General features: G+C 39.7%; 1 protein-coding gene across 1 annotated transcript in view; it reads right to left on the bottom strand.

Annotated features, from left to right (window-relative positions):
• Positions 1-519: 519 nt before the first annotated feature.
• The window catches only part of LOC146834624 (vitellogenin-A2-like), a 56,134-nt gene continuing 35,764 nt past the window's right edge, over positions 520-20,889 (bottom strand). Inside the window, exons 24-34 of the mRNA XM_085602097.1 lie at positions 20,741-20,791; positions 19,276-19,380; positions 18,466-18,678; positions 18,210-18,352; positions 16,413-16,551; positions 16,185-16,320; positions 15,120-15,306; positions 10,936-11,024; positions 3,009-3,106; positions 2,733-2,914; positions 520-786 (exon numbers count right to left, since the gene is read on the bottom strand). Of these exons, the coding sequence (XP_085458223.1) occupies positions 2,747-2,914; positions 3,009-3,106; positions 10,936-11,024; positions 15,120-15,306; positions 16,185-16,320; positions 16,413-16,551; positions 18,210-18,352; positions 18,466-18,678; positions 19,276-19,380; positions 20,741-20,791 (1,329 nt within the window). The 3' untranslated portion in view covers positions 520-786; positions 2,733-2,746. The remainder of the gene's footprint in view (positions 787-2,732; positions 2,915-3,008; positions 3,107-10,935; positions 11,025-15,119; positions 15,307-16,184; positions 16,321-16,412; positions 16,552-18,209; positions 18,353-18,465; positions 18,679-19,275; positions 19,381-20,740; positions 20,792-20,889) is intronic.

Here is a 20,889-nt window from a genome sequence, read left to right as displayed (position 1 = left end):
CTGACTAACCTATCCACCACCTCAAATTACTTTCATTTTTCGGTCTACTAACTCGACACTAATACTTTATGGGTTCCAGAGTAGCGTGCTACTTGCCGAAAAAACGCTTTGACGCCTCGTCAGGGGTAGTAAGTGCTATATAAATGCAATTACAATAAAATACAATACAATTAATTGGATTCAGATTACAGAATGACAGTCCTACACAGCCAAAAAGAGACAGAAACAGGTATTGTTTGATAAATGAATTAGCAGTAAAAGGAAAGTGTGCTTGACATTTAACCATATGTATTTAAACACAGATGAAATTCTGGAAGGTAAAATAAAACATTTTGAAGCATCCTCTTTGTATTCCATTATTCTATTGACCGCTCTTTGGGTGCTGCATCAGGTGCTGCACCCCTATTTCTAGTGCCTCTGCAAAATATTTTAACCAATCCTGACTCTTTGGAGAAAATATCAAATACGTTTTTGAACATTAATGTCTTGATAACTGAAATGAAAAATTGACTCTTGTACTTCTTTTTGAATGAAAGTATTGTTTATTTGAAAATATTATGTTTATATGCAATTTGACATTCTAAAGTTGAAAGGGCAAGTCATGGTACTATTTAAATTTAGAATCATTTAAAATGACACAATGGTGAAAGGTCGATGCAGAAATTTCATCCTCTGAGTGGTTGTTATGCGGAGTGCTTTGTAGTTCTCCAGATCAGCATCATGTTGTGTCACTAAAATCTTCACTCCTTGCCAACCTTAGGCTATCACCAGGGTTCAGAGTAGAATCTGTACAAAAAGAGTGAAGGTTAGCAACATGGAACAGTCAGTTTGATGTTTAGGCCCTTACAGTGTTTACCATAGGAAGCCTCAATAAATGCACAAAAAAATGCAGATACATTTGTTGTTAGTAGCGAAACAAATATGAGTATAGGTTGTATTTTTAGCAGTAAGCTCCCAGATTATTGGTAGAATGTGCTTAGACATCACCACAGGTGTCATTACACATATCTCATTATTTGGGAACTTAATAACATATCCAATCGCACAGGATGCAATTTTTACCGGATACCATATTATCTTCCCAAGCTACGTTCCTCCACTACAAGCTGCGAAACTAAGATGTTGCGATTTTTCTCACATAATTTACACCTGTTTTTGGTGTGGGGCAAAAGTGTGGTATTTCAAAACAAGTTATCTTGTAAATATGGCATTACAAGAGGGACTGTTATCCTTCTTTTGATGTAGACCTCTATTTCTATAAATTAGATTTAAAAACTGTTGTAATCTAAATCATAAGCAACGCCCACTTTATAGTCAATAAAGGCAACATTTGCAAGATTATATTTTACAATAGTACAACATTTTTAAGAGTGTAAACCAAAGAAGACCAGACATTCATTTGCACCCCCACCCTCCTGTCCACTCAATTGCAGGGTAGGTGAATCACAAGCAGACAAATATGTAAGAGCCTAGGCCCATTGGCATTGTCCAAAGGGCATAATTCCATTAATCCGTCATGCAGCACATAAACCATATCTGGGTAATCTCCTTTGCTTGACCGATATATGGGTCCTCATTTCAATCAAACTACCTTAACACTCTCTGCCTTGGGGAACCTATCAGCTCCCTAGGATCACCTGGGCCTAACTAATATAACGTCATCAAGAGGGGACTCAAGTTACACCTCTGAGATAAAGCCCAAGACGTCGATAACCTTCTAAGGTCACTAGCTTCACTGTGTTGTGGCATAATTGGTTCTCTATCTCATTGGGTGTGAAACGGGTCTCAGTTTAAATCCACTAATTTTGTGACAAGTATGTACTTTTCTGAACTCATCTATGTATCATTAAGTCTAGTTGGAAAACTCAGAGTGTGTCGCAATTCAACCTACCCCATTAATATTCATCAGGTAAGTCGGAAATTATGATTCCTTCCACTTGGAGGCCATCACAAGGATGGTGGGCTGATGAGATCTGCGAGTCTCAGTTATTGGCTTTGAAAAAATAATTTTTTTAATGCAGCTGTTTTCCCTGAAGAAAATGGCGATGCATTTAAAAAGATGAGTTTAATTCATTTGCTTGATTTTTGAAATTCACAAACGGGTGACAGTCCAAATAGGAAAACTTTGTTTTTTAGCATGGCTACCATGTCAATTTGGGGGTTGGCAAAAAGTCAATGCTTTCAATCTGAATTTGGTTGCAAAGTATCAACACATATGATACCAAACTGAGGCGCCCTCAGAACACTAGTTCCATATACTGAACTTTTATCCATTCAGAATCTCATACCGCAAATGTTGAATGTGAGGAGATATGACTGTTAAATGCTTTGTACTTCACAGGCAATGCCATCCAATCGTTTAGAAACTGAAAATTTCTTGATACCACTTTTAGTGTCATATTTCATCACTTTAGCAAACAGAAGATGTAGGTATTTATGTGTCTGTGTGTAGGTGTAGTAACATTTGTGCATGTGTGTGTAATTTGACATTTTCAATACTGTGTGTAACTGGAGACACAATTACATTTGCTAACATACCATAGTATAATATTCAATAATGACTTGAAAGATACCAGGAAATTAAATGTGGAAAAACTAGTTGAAATGGGAGATGTGCTAGTGGATAAAGGCGTCCCTCTGTCATTCTATATAGTAGACTTGGTTCCAATAAAATGATGGCCACACTGCTGGAGTTATTGACCTCCTTCAATTAATCAATTTTGTCAACTCACCAGTTCTGATCCTTTTATCGCTGTTGAACAGAACATGATTCTTCCGTAATCCAAGATTTGACAAAACTCTCCTCATCTTTAGCAACAAATCCATCTGGCATCTGATATTCCTGTTCCCGCTCATCATCATGATGGCCACAAACTCCACATGTCTTGCCCTTCATCCACAAAGTTGGTCTAACCTTTATGATAAAAAAGGAAAGAGACCTCTGATGTAAATCTATGTAATCTTGTCAATATGGCCAACAACACAGTGAGTGGAATGCACCAGAATACCTGGCATGTGACTCCATTGTAGTGAAGCTTCTCAATGCCAAAGTCAGGTGCGAGCAGGATCAGCCCATCAGTCTCCTTTTCAATCTTCAAATGCGGTTCTGCAATCAAAAGAAGTGTAGCGTAGTTCAATTTCAAATTAACCAGGAACTACATAATATATTGTGGAACACATGCAGCAGAGATCAAAAAAGTGCTAGAGATAAGAGAGATTTATTTATCTGTTAATGAATAAGAGATGTACATATATTTTTAATTTGAAACATCTATTTAGAATGCAACAAGTCTGCTAATAAACATGCTGACTATGCAGCAGGGCTCCTTTAATTGATTTGCAAGGCATGTGCAATCTCTAGAGAACATTGTCCAAATAATTACAGGCCTGTTCAATGCCTAATCATTGCACTTTATAGACTAACAGTAAAGGCTTATCAATTCCACGTTAGGTCTAACTCAATAATAAAGGGAAATACATTTGTACTTGTTTGTCAGAATATTGACTACAGAAATATTGACATGGTCAAATATTGTGGATAAAATATTGTCAACTAGAATATTGTGTGAGGAGGTATATAATGGTAAGTGTAGAGTTACTTTTTTTAACTGTACGTCTCTGTATCTTTGGGATATATATTGTTGTGGCATTACCTGTGGAGGTAAGTAAATTTGTGCATACCTATGCCTATTTATCTTCAATATATTTAGGTACTTAATATTCTGGTCACCCGACTTTTTTATGTCAGTTTTCAAAATGCAATATTCTGGTACCATAACCACGTTTGTATTTGATTTCACTTCTTTTTTTTTATAAATATATTTTTATTTTATTTTCCACATTGCACATTATATTCATCAATACATATTTTGTAATCCAAAATATCATATTTAACATTGGGAGTTACTCATACCATAAAACACGTTATACCATGGTTACTCTTAATACATAATGAATTCAAGAAAAGAAATAGAAAAAACCCAGAAAACCAAGAACCAAGAGCCCCCCTAAGCCCTCCACTCTCTACCCTATCCCTTCCCTCCAATGTGCTAATGGGTTCCAAATTCTTACACCTAGAGCTCTCCCAACTCTTCCCTTCCTGGCATCTATAGGTTTTTCCAAATTAAATGTAGAAATTAAATTCGCCAGCCATATTTGCATATGCGGGGGGGTTTTATCAAGCCAGGCCCTAGCTAAAGTTAATCTATAAACAGCCATAATCATAAATAAAAATTCTTTCTCAGTATTCCTATTGTTCTCCATCCGCCCTATACCCAACAATATCAACGTAGGGTTTAGTACCATCTGTAAGCCTAGTGCCTGAGCCAAAAAAATTCTCAATGTCCCTAATTAGCGTATATAATTGAGGACAGGTGGCGAACATATGTATTATATCTGCATTAACTGAGCTGCAACGAGGGCAGGTAGTCCCATTCGTACCACCCCATTTAGCTATTCTGTCTGGTGTATAGTACAGTGAAAACAATGTTTTATAATGTTGCGATTGCAGGGGAGCCGAGCACAGTATAGTACATCCCAACTCCAACGACTCCTGGAAATCATTAATTTCACATTGAAGTTTCTCCGTCCACTAATGTTTATATTTATCCAGATCATCCACTTTAGTTTGGACTAATAAAGCATACGCTGATCTAATCGTATGCTGGCCACCAGTAGTTAAAGTCTCTAGTAAGTCGTTGGTTTGAAACCCTGCTACGCCACCCTGTTTGTTGCCCAAAAAGCTCCTTATCTGCAGATATTTAAAGAAGTCCCTGTTCCTTAAATCGAATGTCCTTGCCAACACACTAAACTGTAGTATTCCCTCTAAGTCTTTTAAGTCCCCAATTTGCTTTATACCTTTTTGATCCCAGCCAGACATGACTGAATCTGAAAAAATTTCAGCGGGGAAGGATCTATTGTTATATAATCTGATGTACCTATGGTATCTACCCAGCCCCATTTTTTTCAAAAAAGCGTTCCATACTTTAATAGCCGCCGCCAAAGTTTTAAACTGTTTTCTTTTAAGACTCCCGAAATCAGTATATTTTAACAAACAATTTTCTGTCTCTTGACCCAGTAGAATTGAATAAACGTCAGTCGATGAGGAAGTGACTTTCTGTAAGATCCCCCCTCCTCCAATCAAACCCTGCATATACTGAAGGGCAGTTGCCATATAATACAGTCTAAAATCCGGTGCTCCCCATCCTCCTCTTTCTCTGGGTAGTGACATAAATCTATATGCTCTGCGCGTTTTCCCGTGCGCCCATATAAACCTATTAAGAATACCCTCCAGTATGTTAAACCATTTACATTCAAAATATAATGGTATTGTTCTAAATAAATACAACAACTTAGGCAAGATCGTCATTTTCACCATATTAGTGACCCCAACTAAGGAGAGATGTAAATTATTTGCTCTATTTAGGTCTACTTTTACTTTAGCCAAGACAGGGGAAATATTTTCCTCAACAATAACATCGATGTTAGCTGTAATTACTATACCAAGATACATAGCTGATGGCACCACCCTGGAATCGGCACATAAGGTATACTTATTTTTAACTATCAAGGTCTTTGATTTATTCAGACTATAACCTGACAGTTGTCCAAACTTAGTGGCTTCACGTTCTACCTCCATTATAGCCATATCCGGGTCAGGGGTTAATATAGCCACGTCGTCGGCATATGCGAGAATTTTTACTGTTCTGCCATTCAAAACCATTGGGCGAATCCCATCATTTCTGTCCAGATGTCTTAAAAAAGGTTCAAGAAATAATGCGAAAAGAAGGGGGGATGAGGGGCAGCCCTGTCTTGTCCCCCTAAAGATTTTAACTACCTCTGTATACCCTCTATTCACTCTAATTCTGGCAGTAGGTCTTTTATACAAAGCTTGGATAGCTGTTATATACCCTTCCCCTATACCACTCCATCTTAGAACTGCCCAAAGATATTCCCAGGCGACCCTATCGAAGGCTTTTTCAGCGTCTAAAAAGAGTGCAGCAATAGGGTCGCACAGTGTTCCTGCAGCATCAAGCATTGTGATGACTGTCCTCACATGTTGGGTGGTTCCCTTACCTGGAATAAAACCATGTTGTGATGGGGTTACAAGCTGCTCTATATTCTCCGCAAGCCTTGTCGCCAGAATTTTAGAGTAGATTTTAACATCAGCGTTCATGAGGGTAATCGGTCTATATGAGGCCGGATATACAGGAGGCTTCCCTTTTTTTGGTATAACTACAATATCCGCCCCCCCCCCCAGGTCTCAGGCGGGGAACCTCCTTGCTGCGTATGAAGCATTATATTAAACATCTCGCCCAGTACCTTATTATGAAACAATTTGTAAAATTCCACCGGAATCTGGTCTGGTCCAGCGGCTTTCCCAGAGGGGAGACTTTCCATTGCCCTACTAATCTCATCTACCTGGAAAGGGGCATCTAATATCTCTCTATCTTCTGGCAGTAAAACATCCGAACAAACATCGCCCAAATATCTTTCTATATCAATTGAATCCCTTAGGCCCTCCGACGAGTACAAATTAGTGTAAAACTTATGGAAAGACTTTCTGATAAAATCTGAATCAGTGCCCAACTTTCCCTGTAGGTCCTGAATCTCCTTAATATCAGCATTTGTTGTACGCTGTCTAGTTCTAACCGCTAGAATATGTCCAACTTTCTCGCTAAGTTCATAAGTATCCTGTTTGTGTGCCAGATATTTTTCAGCAGCTTTTGAGATAATACCTTCCATAGCATCTCCCTTAAGAGTGACCAATCTTAAAATATAGGCATCCAGCGGGATTCCCTGCGTTGTGGCTATAACCAAATTTTCTTCCGCTATGTATAACTTGAGCCTTAGATCTTCTAGGTGTCCTCTCTCCCTTTTCTGTCTCGCTATCACAAAGCTCATAGTTTCCCCTAGGACCCCAGCCTTAAAACAATCCCAAACTACACCTGGTGGTGCCGTGCCTCTATTATCCTCCCAGTATTTCATTATCCACCTTTCCATATGTCTCTGGTATGCCTCATCTTTTAATAAACTACGTTCAAAGGTCCATTGAGCTTTTATAGTACTTATCTGAGTGATATTCAGTGTTAAAACAAGGGGATTATGATCAGATATAATCCTAGGTTGTTTCTCTATTTTTGTGTGATGGATTAAAGAATTAGAAATTAAAAAATAATCTAGCCTGACCAATACTTTATGTGGTAGGGAAAAAAAGGTGCTACCATCTAAAAGGGGGTGATATTTCATCCATGGGTCTCCAAGAGAATTATGCTGAACCATATCGGCCAGAGCTCTGTACGATTTTTTCTTTCTCTCTAAATACCTCCCCCTAGGTGCTATAAAAGAGCTTGTTGGGTCATGGATATTAAAGTCGCCACAGCATATAATAGGTTCCGGCCACTGTGACAATTCCATATCCATAAATTGCCAAGTATCAGGGTCGTCTCCAGTAGAACCATATATGGTTACTAAAGTAAACCGTGTCCCCTTCCAACATAAATCCACCATAACCCATCTTCCCCACTGATCCTCTTTTTTCCTATACACCACCAGATCCTTAAATCTTCCTAGTATTGCTACCCCCCTGGTTCTGGTATTTTGTTTACTTGCCACTAAGACATCGAATCCCAATTGTTTCAAAAGGTATATCTGCGCTACTTCGATATGGGTCTCCTGCAGACATACCAGATCTAGCTGTAAAAATCTCAGTAACCCTGCTACCTTTGCCCTTTTCCTAGGATCGTTAAGTCCACATACATTGATCGAGGCAATTCTACAGGGCATTAAAGGGTATCAAAAAATTATGCTTACTCAAGTCTAGCTTAACCATATTTAACCAAAAGGTATACCAATCTACACTCATTTGACATTGTCTACACGATCTAAATTGTATGCGCGATGTTTCCCATAAACCAAAAAATAGTAAAGCAATGTGCATTATCAAACCCAATTGATTCCCGAATTTTAACCCTTGTGGTGTACCCCTCCACCCTAACCCGCCCCCACCCCCCCCCTTGTACAGGCAAATAGGTCCACAGGACCTATGTGTAGTCGGAGTGAGTGAGCCGTAACAATCGCGCCCCCTCTCCCATCCCTTCTTTCCTTACGAACGTTGGTTCTTCAGCTCATCCATGTACTGCTGGGCTTTAATCTCTGAGAAGAATATCCTAACTCTCCCTCTAGTAACCACTTTTAATTTAGCAGGGAACAATAGGTAAGCCTCTGAACCCAGCCCTTGAAATTTAGAAATCAACTGCCTCAACCTCCACCTCCGTTCAACAGTGACATGGCAGAAATCTGGCCTGGCGAAGAAGATGATACCCTCAAATGACCTCTTAGAATCTGGTCTAGCTTTCTCAATTATTTCCTGCCTTAATAGAAAATTTCCTAAATATACTAGGATAGCTCTTGGAAAAGCGGTTTTCCCACCTCCACTAGTCCCCTGCTCTTTTCTGAGTATGAAGGGAAATCTGTGCGCTCTCTGGACTTCCCTGTCCCACTGCCACTGGGACTCCGGAAATGCCCCTCTAAGTAAGTTAATCACATAGTTCCTTGCGTCTTGCCCTTCCAAACCCTCCTCCACTCCCAGAATTCTGATGTTATTCTGCCTTTGGCGGTTTTCAAAGTCCTCCATTTTCCACTGAAAGTCCTGAGCCATCTTCCCTTGTGCCTCTTTAAAGTTTTGCCAGTTACTGTAGTCGTCTTCGAGCTTGCTTGTACGCTCCTCCACCTCAGTAACTCTCCCCACCAGGTCCTCATAAAGTTTATTTGTCTTTCTTAATGAGGCTTGTATTTTCTTAGCATCTTGTCTTGCTTTCCGACTCACGGCTCTGGCCTCTGCCTGCATCTGTTTCAGCGTGCTAAACAGAATATCAAGAGAAGCAGATTGTTTCCCTGGCTCATTAGTATCTTCAGCTTGATACACCTGGGTAGTAGCCGAGTAATCCCAAAGCAGCCCTTTTTCGGTTTCTCCCATTCCGCCATTCTGTATATTTTTTGGTTTAGGCTTTATCTGTCTCTTTCTCAGAGTCGAGTCTCTTGCTGTAGCTATATCCTCCCCAGATGAATTAGTGTCCGAGAGCAATACTTCTTCATCTTCTTCATCTTCCTCTTCATCTTGCCCATCTGAAAGCTCACCACTTGATTGTACAGAATCAGAGTCCTCGTTGAGTGAAAAGAATCTCTCTCCTTCACCTGAGCCAACCTCCGCCTTTTCAGTTCTCCCCTCTCTAGGATCATGTACTTTCTGCTTATTTGTCTCTTTATTTGTCTCTTTTTTTTCCCCTCTTTCCCCCCCCCTCTCCCTCCCCAGACTAGTAGAGCTTCCCCAGGTAGCCAGGGCTTTATTCGGGGGGTTCGGGGGTTTCTGGAGGTTTTAGGGGAGTTTTGGGGGGCGCTTAACTCAGCTTCAAGTACCAAAATGGCACTCAACATATCGTTCTCCTTGTCCCCACCTTCCCTCTCACCAGAATTTGCATGTCCAAACTCACCCCGCTGAGTACCAAGAGGTCCTACCGGAGAGGCCACACCAAGCTCCAATGCCTCACGCTTGCGCTCTCCCACAGACTGCTGAGCCTGCTGCTGTTGGTGTTGCTTAGCAACGGGAGCGTCTGCAGCTGACGCGCCTCCAGCGTCTGCCGCGTCCTCGAGGACGCTCCCCGGTTCACTGCCTCCAGTTCTATGACAGCCGATTCCGTTTGGCGTTTGATTCCCTGCTAGCCCGTGATGGCCGGAAAATGCCTCCGTCAAGGTGGGTTGTCTAAGAAGGGTCTCTCGAGGTTTAGACTTGATTTTGCTTCTATCCCCTCTGTCAGATTTATCCACCGTTGTCGGAGCATGTTTGGAGGGCGGCTTGCTCTTGGCATCGCCCGATTGGGACCCTGTTGCATTAGCTCTGAGTAAATCGAGTAAATCAGCCTTCTCCCCTCTTCGTGTTTCCGTGGTCTTCTTATTCAGCTGCTGTATCGCCTTTCGAATCGCTCCTGGTTCCTTAGTACTAATATCGAGGGTAGTTATCTCGGCATGATCCTTTGGGAGAGCATTACATTCTTCTATTTGCTCCTTTGTCTTTACCTTTTCTTTAGTTTTATCGCTTTTTGCGGGCCGAGGCGGCATTGCGCCAAACTGTGTATATTTCAGCTTTATACACTCCACGGCCCGAGCAAATCTTCTCCAGCTTTCTCTCAGCCGATGCAATTCTGATATCATATACTCCTTAATCCCCGAAGTAGGTATGAACATCGGTAGGACCGGTTATTGTCAAATTGCTCCAGCTCCAACAGTAATAGCAATAACTAATTTCCAGATGGGAGAGAGAGGTTATGTGCGACCGCTTAGCACAGCTCACTCGCGGCCATCTTGCCTCAAATATTGTGGATAAAATATTGTCAACTAGAATAGTGTGTGAGGAGGTATATAATGGTAAGTGTAGAGTTACTTTTCTTAACTTTACGTCTCTGTATCTTTGGGATATATATTGTTGTGGTATTACCTGTGGAGGTAAGTAAATTTGTGCATACCTATGCCTATTTATCTTCAATATATTTAGGTACTTAATATTCTGGTCACCCGACTTTTTAATGTCAGTTTTCAAAATGCAATATTCTGGTACCATAACCACATTTGTATTTGATTTCACTTCTGGTGATAATTCTGAATCACATTTCAGCAAACCTACAACATTGCAAGGAAACATGATTCACATGTCATCAAGGCAGAACATGGTGTCTATGTATCCTCAAGCCAACTCAGATACAGATTTTATGATCAAACTCTCTACTGTAGATCAAGCCACAAAAAGTCAGCGTGGAAAATCTTTAAAATGCGAGAATTAACTTTATGGGTAGACCCCTGACCCTTAAATGGGTCCTCATTTCAGTTGTGATGGATTGATTGTTTCATTATTGATGTATCCAATAATACTCTTTCACCTACCAGAATGTGATTCATATGGCAGCCTGTTCACTTCAATGCCATTTATCGTCAGCTTAATGGAGTCAGCAGATGGATACATGTCAATATCACTGAAGAAGAAGAACATATTATATGTATGTTTTTAATATCTTTTAATTCAAAAGCAAAATCACATGCTTTGTTATAGTAAATGTGCGTGCCAATGCTTATAGCACTTTGCCCTGTTTGTTTGATAGGCTTGCACTTTGAAATTAACGAAAACCCTCTCTGTAAAACCATACATATGGTTACTGCATAAACACTAACATGTTCAAGTGATGTCACTCGAGGATTTCCTTGACATATACCCAAGAATGAACATTGCACCTTCTGATTTGACATCCGAGAGTCATACTTTTCATCTTCCACCCAGAAAGTGGACTTTACCAACCAACCATACCACATGCCCCTTCTCTTGCTAGGAGTAACAGGCAGCCTGGGTATGCTTGACGGACCACCTTCTTTCTTATAGCCGGTATTTGTATTGTTATCTCATTCCTTTGAATTTGAATTTTTCATCAGTTGCATTTTGGGATAGGACTGGTCTTGGTCAATAAGCAGGTGTCATTGTTTTACTATGCTTTTAATTACTGCAGAAATCCATGCTGCTTGATACACATGATAGATCCCACAGTTAATGAGTAAGTTGAGTTTAGTGTTTGAATGGCCAAATTTAAAATAGGGATGCTTCTGGGGAGCGTGCACAACCCCATTGCTTAGTGAGTGGAAAAAAGATATGGACTGGTGTATGCTGCAGGAGAAAACAGTCTATGTGGCCCGAGAATGTGATTATGTATGTGTAATGACCAACAAGTTGCAAATAAAAAGAATTTATTAAAAAAAAAAATATATAGGAATGCTTCTATTACAAGATTGTGAACTTCAGGAGGTATACCAATCAGTTCATAGCTCACTGTTAACATTATTGGCAAAATAGACATTTATCACTAACCCAGGCAAACAAGTAGTGAAGTGGACAACTACTCTTGGAGTCTACAACTGAAAACAATTTGTTGGAAATAGACTGACAAAAATCATCCTGCAGGTAAAAAGTAATATAGACCTTTGGTGCCCACTGAACCAAGCCCCTTCACACTATGTTCCTTAAAACAAATGTTACTGCATATGAACATTGTACAAACTAGCTTTAGTGATCGATAAAAATTGTGTTTCAAAATGGCAAATGGACAACGTAATACAATAATCTGAAACTGTTCCCAATAGAGTCAAGCTGATCACATTTTGTCTGGTGTTGCATTACCACTGTAGTAATAACCCAATATAGAGCACTCAGGTTACAAAAAGCTCAGAGGAGAGCCAAAGGGCATTTTTAGAATGAATGTACACAGATAATCTAATACAATCAATGAAGGTACCTACATGTGTGATAGGGCATGCCTTAAAACATGTGTAATCTTTTGATTGTCATTAGGTAAACCTTCTGTCCTTCACTCTCCCCATATGACCATCACTGTTATTACATCTGTGAATTGTTCCGTAAGGAAATACAGACTTCCTATACTATTAGGATCCCTTGCTGTGAATAGAGCAATATTAACTGCTATTGCCGAGTCCTTTAATAAGACTAGTTTTACACAGAACTCAGCTGGGTCTCACTGTCTGCTTCGTGGTTTATAAAGGCATTCAATAACCATGCCCCTTTAACTTCTAAATGAGCTTCTTCTCTATAGTCCTCCTATGATTTAGCACAGGACAAAGTCAAATCCCGCAGGCTACAACGGAAATGGAGGGGATTATTCTACGTTCATGCTAATGAAGAGTTTAGAAAAGGCCTAGATGCATACAACAAAAATCTTTTTTTGGTCAGGCAAAATCATTTTCTTTTTTGTAATCAGTGACTCTTCAAATAAGCAGAAGGAAACCTTTTTTTGATTGTTGAGGAGCACTTTGACATTTCTAAAATATCCTTTTGCATGATTCCCTCACAAGCCTTCTGCAAGCAAATTGCCTCGAATTTGTGGAAAATGTTGCCAGCTTTAGCCTCGATATTTAGAAAGGTTTTTTTCCCTGCCTCCCAACCTAGAATTTTTTTCTGAGAATGTATCTTTCTTCAGTCCAGATGACTAGGGAAGACCTACTCTCTATGACTGCCAAAGCAAAACGAGTCACTGCATTTGAACCTTGTTGATCAATTACCCAGCAATAAGCCTGAGCCTTTGCTTATTTAATTAAATACTCCACTTCAACAAGGATTAGTTTCTATCACCCTTAAAAAAGGAATTGTTGTTGTAAAGTAAAAAAAGACAGTCAGTGACTCATCAGACACTTCCCTTTAAACCATTATTGCCAACACCACAAGCAATGTGTGGAAAGTATTCTATGTACTCATTTACAAGAGACACAACTCTTAGAGGATTCACACGCTGACTTTCACCTACCACATACTACTGAATATGTTCTGTTATCTATTTTAGATGACCTATAAATAGACTTGGATCAAAGACACTTCAATGCCTCAATCTTCCTGAACCTATTTGCGGCATTTTATATGGCTGATCATATTTTCCTACTCAACCATATCATCAGAAAAGGCTCAGAGGGGAGTGAGATTAATTGGTTCTAGTTTTTTCTTACTAGGCAATATCAAACAGTAAGGTTGGCACAGGGTACCACAGGGATCAACTTTGTCCCCTCACTTGTTCAATATAGACTTTACTCTCCTTGCTAAGGCTTTACCCAGAATGGGCTTAGAAATATGTATGTTTACAGGCCACTTACAATTTCCTCCTAGATTAGGTAATTGCTACTCTTCCCACAAGGTCTTTCAATGCCACATGCTTTTTATTTAGAACTAGATGGAACACATAAGCATAAACTGAATAATGAAATAACTGAGGTTTTAGTCATTGATGGGAAATCTGACCTGTAGCTGGACTCTTACTGGCCGCTTGAAGTGCGAGATCTCTTCACTATTTTACCAGTAGTGGAAAGTCTGGGAGTCAAAACTGATAGCTCATTAACTCTGTTCAGTTTATGTTACATCAATGGTCTCTTCATGTTTTTTTATTGAAGAATCTTTTGGAAATTACTTCCTTATCTGACAGAAGATGGGAAATTCATGCAATAGCAACAACTATTAACTTCAGATTTTGTTATGTCAATTTGCTTCGTCTTTACCTACCTACTTACAAATTGAAAAGTCTGCAAGTGGTGTAAAATGCAGCTTCAAGTCTGATTTTGAGGATTTCCATCCACCAACCAACTGCTTTAAAGGCTGCACTGGTTACTTGCTAGCCAAAGGATCCACTGTGAGATACTCTGCATCCCTTTTAAATCTTTTATAGAAACTCTCATACGTTTGTAGCTCAGCGAGTGGCAAGATCTTGCCCTGACTGCAAACAAAGCTCCTCCTCAGATAACAGGCCCAGTATTCCTAAACTGTTTAAAACCAGAACCAGAGGGCACCATATTTATTTATGCCCTTCAAGGCTTTTGAATCCTGTGTCCCTACGTCTTTGAGCCAAACCTAATCTTGTCATGTGAATTGCAGACCTGATATTGTAAAATTGAATTTTTCACTTAGCATTCTGCAAGCATAACTTCTCACTTATCACTGCGAAGAAATCATTTGGTGAATGTGTGCTCTACAAATAAAATTAACATAACTCAGCAAAAAATAACTGGCCATAACATTTTAATCCCTTACTATCTCCCTAATATTTCAGTATAGAAAATATTTCTGTTGTGTGCATCAGCACAAAAAGATTTAGCACTGCATAATAGGGTGCATTTCTGAATAGAGCAGAGTATTCACAAAAGTGCCTTAGGGGCTGATTACGATGGCGGAAAGACATCAGTCCGTCCGCCATCATATTGTGGATTGGTACGGCCCTCCTACAAGCCGGGCTAATCATAATGTGACTGCCACTGTGGCAGTCACATTGACAATGTTTTGTATTGCGGTGGGTTCTGGCTCAGCATCACCCGCTGCAATACAAAACAGAGACCCCACACATAACCCTGCACTACGTGGTAGGTACCTTGCGGTGCCTGCCACATGGTGTAGGGATATGTAGGGGAAAACATAGGTGCCCTCAAGTCCTGTGTCTGTAGGGCTGGGGACAATCATTTTTACTGATTTTTAGAGTTGAACATCACATATACACACTTTTCAAATTTCAGCTTGTAAGAATGGAAATACTCACTAGCTGCCAAGTTTGACATTGATGGCCTTTTGTTCAGAAGACTCTTCCACTTTCTTCACCATCACCAGGAAGTTCAGATCAGGACTACAGTCTTGGGCCAGGACATGGTAGCAGCTTCTGGGCATCGAGTAGTTAAAAGCGACATCATTGAAGGTGGTGATTGTGTCTTTGGAAACCGTGCAGCGACCTAACAAATATTAAGCAAAAAAAAAAAAATTATATTTAGATACTTTATCATGAGAAAAACAGAAACTCTAGAAACAGGGCCTTGTTCAACAATAATGTACTGGGTACTGGAAGTGAAAGGACACTTTTTAAAGCTTGGTGTTGCTAAATAGACCCCCTTCTGAGACATAGCTCCTCAACAGAATCCTATTTTCTGATGAGAAAATGCTAGGAATGGACATGTCATAACTTAGCCTATGTGATATCCCTGCCTCTGACCTCATGATGCCTGAGATCAAGGTTACCAAAGGGAAAGCCAAGGTTAACTGTTGCCACTACTAACTGGCAATCATGTTTAAACAATTGCTCCTATCATCAACACCAAGTGCCTGTTTGCGCAAATCTGATTTTATTTATGCTCATGTCAGCTAAATAAGTGCACATTTCCTTCGTCATGCTACACAATTATTTTGCCAGTGTAAAGTCATGGTTGCATGGATTAGAACAGGCCTCATTAAAATCTTGTATGTATTTCAAGTTTCAAAGCTCATGCCTTGACCGTGGTATAAGTATATATTATTGGAGTGCCTGAAATTTGAGCGTTTAAAAGATTAGAAACATATATGTTTAAATAATCATATTTAAAGTATGTCGTAGCACCGTTTTTTATTGGGAATTGTGCTAAGTCATTTGTAAAATTCCATGAACTATTTATTGAAATTAGGAAGAAATGTATATATTCTAAATTTTGCAATTTTATATTTTAAGGTTTTTTACATAAATGTGTGATATGCTCTGACATGAAATAAATTCCAGACAAACAGCAAGTGTGGCCTTAAAATATTTTTTGTGCATTCGAGTGCAAAGGAATATATAGATGTAATATTGGCAAGTGTTTACCTCTGAGGTTGTCCAGCAGGTACTCAGGGGCTTCAGTAAAAATATTCCAGCTGGGGGACTGGATGGCTGAGACCTGTGTAGGGTGAACAGCAGGGATTGCAACTGGAAGCTGAATGGATCTGTAATAAAGTGTGAGCTGCAGAGGAATCATAAAAAGGCATTAAATATCGATGGATCCACCCTTTATATTGATAGAAATGTGTTTCTGTCAGTAGCTGTAATATTTACCCTTGGAACCTGTATAACTGCATCAATGGATCTTGGAGAGCTTAGAGAGAGGACGACTGTTGCTTTCTTAGAGGGATTCTTCTGCATCTTTTCAGAGAACCCAGCGACAAGTGCAGCTCCTGGGACAAACTGTGCAACCCTGCATAAATTATAGCATATTCATTATTTATGCTGATTTATGAAGCATAAATAGAGGTGTAATGTTTTCATTAATATAATGCTATGTGTTGAAGGAGCATTTAAAAAACTTATCATGCTCCTTAATGGCTGTGTTTGGCTTGAGTTGGGAATCAAAAAATAGTTGATCTATTTGTAGGGAGTTATTTATGATCAGTTGAGATTTTGCAGTCTGTATATTTCAACTTGGAGTCTTTCCTTTAATCTTTTAAGTACATGTTCTGTACTTTTATAGACATTGGCAATCACTTCATCAGCCCTTTGGCACGGCTCACATTTCCAGTGCCATCACTGTTGAGTTAGATCATTCCAGGAGATTCCTTTAGAGTGTAGAGAGTGGCCTGCCAGCCCACCAGGTCAGCAGAGGCTCTGGCCTTCATACTCCTAGCAGAGGACACCCCAGCAGATTCAGCAATCACTACCTGTCAGGCACGAATTGTTGCGCTGCTGCAGAGGCTTCATTAAAGGTTCTGAATATATGATGGCTTATCTCCATGCTTAATATGCTAGGCAAAGTATTTTGTTCTACAAGAACAAACTCCCAAAGTGGAAGTATGCCTCTGACAAGTAGTGCAATTTTTCACTGAGTGTGTGGACCGCTATGCGACTTTCCATAAGCGTAACGTCGCACCACTCTAAATAGCTTGGGGCGACTGCCCACTATGGACCTGTGGTCCCATGATTCCCAGAACACCATTTTGTGCTTTCCCACAGAAGAGCCAGCTGAGGTACACGTTCCTGCACATAAACAATCTTAACAGGCGAAATACTCTATCAATGCGTTTTGCAGAAAGCAACACATGTGGAAAGAGCAAAATACGAGGAGAAATGAAATATTTCTACTCATATCACTTGCTTAAGACCTGGTATTTCATGGTCTTATTTTTGGCACTGCCCCATACCATGTTAATATTGGGCAATGTCAAAAAGCAATGGGTGTTGCGGCGGAATGTCCGCTGCAACACCCATTGCACGGCCCTTTCACACTAAGTGCTGTTTGAATAGGGTCATTATTTACACAGTGGCGTTAAGCCACATTAAGTGGCTTAACTGCACCCTGTAAATAAGGCGAATGAATAAACGCCACCAGAACGTCGCAAAAAGTGACTTTCTTGTGGCGTTAATTCCTTGTAAATATGCCCCCTGCTCTCCTACAGGTTCACCTCAATTTATTAAAGTTGTTGAAAAAATGCTTGACAGACAAAATGTCTAAATAAGCTTGAAGATGACCTACAGGTAAAGCTGCAGTGCTAGTACAGTTAGTGGTGACTAACGTCATGGATCAAATGGCTAGGCATCTGGTCTATTTGTGTTGTATTTTAGGTACATTTTGAATTTTGGGGCTGAATATCATGTACAATTTGTTGGTTTGAGAAGATGTCTATTTTGCAGTACTACAACAGATAACATTTTGAATTTCCAGTTTTATTTTCTGTGTTCTTAAGATCTACCCTCTTGCGTAACACTATTTAAACTACAAGTTGAATTGAGATCTTCTATAGTGATAATGTGTAAGTCAGAAGGGAAATCACCTGTCAGTGTCTATTTCAGAATATAGCATTTCTGGCTTTTTATGAATAAATACAATTAGTAAATTGCTACATAATGTAGAAATGTTACCATTTTCCAGCCGATTTCAGTTTTGATGGTATTCTTGGCCACTCCACCTTCAGCCTCAAGCCCGGTTGGCTGCCAAAATGACCAGTTTGAGCCTTTGCAGCAATTTTGTAGTCTTGGCAATTCTGACCCCATTTAAGATAGACCTAATCATAATGTAACAAACGTCATATATTAAATTTGATGTATTAAATACAGTGGAGATGTTACTCTACCCTGTGTCTTCTGTTCCCCACCTGGCTACATATGGCTGCCTCACCTGTGCTTCATGAGAGTTGACAACGACTGCATTTGCACAAGCACGCCATCTACTGGAGCCAGCGATTTCCACTGCATAGGCCTGGATCTGTGGCTTGGAGGTGTGGTAGTCGGCGTATACGATCACCTGGTATCCTTGTTTCTTGTTGTCATTTCTCACAGCTTGAGCAGTAACTGCCAGCACTGGGGGCTTGTTGTCTCCCATAAATGCAGGCTAGAGGCATGTGACAAAAGTGGAAAACTGCTATTAAAATGAGGACCTGAAAACTCTGCATTAGTTTGTTTGTCAGGGTTGATGGACAGGCACTTTCCAACATGGATCTTTGTTCAGGCAACACCTTTGTTGCGTTATATGTGGGACAATCTGCTCAGAGGAAAAGCCATATGAAAAATGTTTGATTTCCATAGTCGGGACTTGCAATGTGCTTCATCACCTTGTGTACACTTTACAATGCACATGCAACTGAATGAACTCATGATGTACCGCAGAATACTGAGAATCCATGAACTCTTCTCTCAGACAACTAAGGACTGCCACAATCAATCAAAGGTATTTTTAATCATAAAACTTGTTTGAGTCTAGAAATGTGGCCACTCTAGAAATACAGAGTTTTTGTAATAGTTTGGATAGCACCCAGAGTCCTTACACTGTGTCCCACCCCTTATAGAAGCAGGTGAGTGTTCTATCTCCACTTCCTCAGTGTTGGCCTAACGTAATTTGTTAGTTTACAGAATCTAAATAGGAGACCTCCCAAGATGTCCGACATGGGGAGATAATGTAGTTACTGATCTATTTTCATGCCGCACCTACCCTCTGAGATCTTCTGGCATTGGAGGCACTGCTACTGCTGCTGCTTGAAGAGCTGGAGCTGGACTGGGAAGAGGCTCTGTGTCCTGAAGCTCTCTTCTTAGGATTCTGGATTATTACAAAGCAGTTTATGAAAATGCACAGTTTAAATTCAGTTTAAATAAATAAGAGTTATGTCAATAACTTCCAAAAAACAACTTTAAAATATATTTGCAGGCCTGACTGCTACTTAGAGATCTTAGGACTAACTAAACCCTCACAAGTGAGTTTGATAGCCATGTATTTCTGTGTTTCTGGTATACACAATTTTACTCATCTTTCTGTCCTCCTGCTAAAGATGGCTTGGATTGAGGTATGGCAGGAATAAATGTGTTAGAAGGTCCTCCTTCCACATACAAACAGCAGGTAAAGCATGATTATTGCTATCGTGTGAACTGAGCTAAGCAAAGTAAAGGAACGACAAGTGCCCTTCTAGATTTAAACATACTTTTATTTCTATCTACAAAGTTAATACTGAACTCCCAGACTATAGCCAAACAGTGTGAACTGTAAAAGCTACTTTATATGTTAATGTATTTATGCAATAATGAGTGTGTCCTGATTTAGTGACTGGTGCCAGATGTACATAGACTTCCGTTTGTGATTACCTAATAGCAAATAGTTTTGGTTCGCTATTAGCAAATCGCAATCAGATATATAGAACAGTGTGTTTTACACTGTTTACAATTCCCAATGGGTCAGAAATTGACTTACCTCATTATTATTCATGAGGTAGGTCCCAATGAGCAACCCATTGGAAATCGCTAAAACACTGGGATGGTGGCTTGATGGGGCCAGCAGACCACCGTGTCTGTGTTTGCTTTTAAATAAAGTAATATGTTTTTTTAAATGCAGTCCATTTTTCTTAAAGAAAAATGGGATGTGTTTCAAAAACAGAAATGAGAGTAGGCATTGGAACTTGGGACCACTGACTGCTCTTAAAAAACATTTTGCATACATTCACAAAGGGGAAGGGGTCCCAAATGTTTTGCAACCGCATTTCCATCACAAAATATTCACTCACACCACTGAGTGACGCTATTAGGAAGGGACACCTTTAACACACCCCCTTATACCAAATCGCGGACCCATTTTGAGATTCGCTATTAGGTTTACCCAATCACAAAATAGGGTTTGGTACATGTTAAAAGGATTTTTTGTGGTCGCAAACGGTCCGATTCGTTCTGGCAATCACCCCTTTGGAACATCAAAAAACCTACATACATCTGTCCCTTAGTGCTCACCTGAGAGAAATGGATTTTATTCCCACATAAAAACTGAAAAACCCCACATTCAGTTTTTTAATGACATATCAAACATGGTGCTAACATTACAGAAATATCATTGTTCATTACACATAATTCGAGAAAATCAAACAAGTATTATATATTATAAATATTAACTCTAAATTATGTTGAATATAACTTACAGAGCTTCTGTATGCTGGGGTGAAATGTAGGTCATAAATGTCAGGGTTCGTCTGCAGGATAAAAAAATTAGAACAGACATGTTTGGTGTGAACAATGAAGTGCTGGTCCTTTCTCTAAACATACAATTGATGTAGCTCAAAATAGTGAT

The sequence above is a fragment of the Triturus cristatus genome, chromosome 4_2, assembly GCF_964204655.1.
Source record: "Triturus cristatus chromosome 4_2, aTriCri1.1, whole genome shotgun sequence".
Lineage (NCBI taxonomy): Eukaryota > Metazoa > Chordata > Amphibia > Caudata > Salamandridae > Triturus > Triturus cristatus.
The sequence above is the reverse complement of the archived record's forward strand: the minus strand, read 5'-3'. Positions and strand labels throughout refer to the sequence as shown.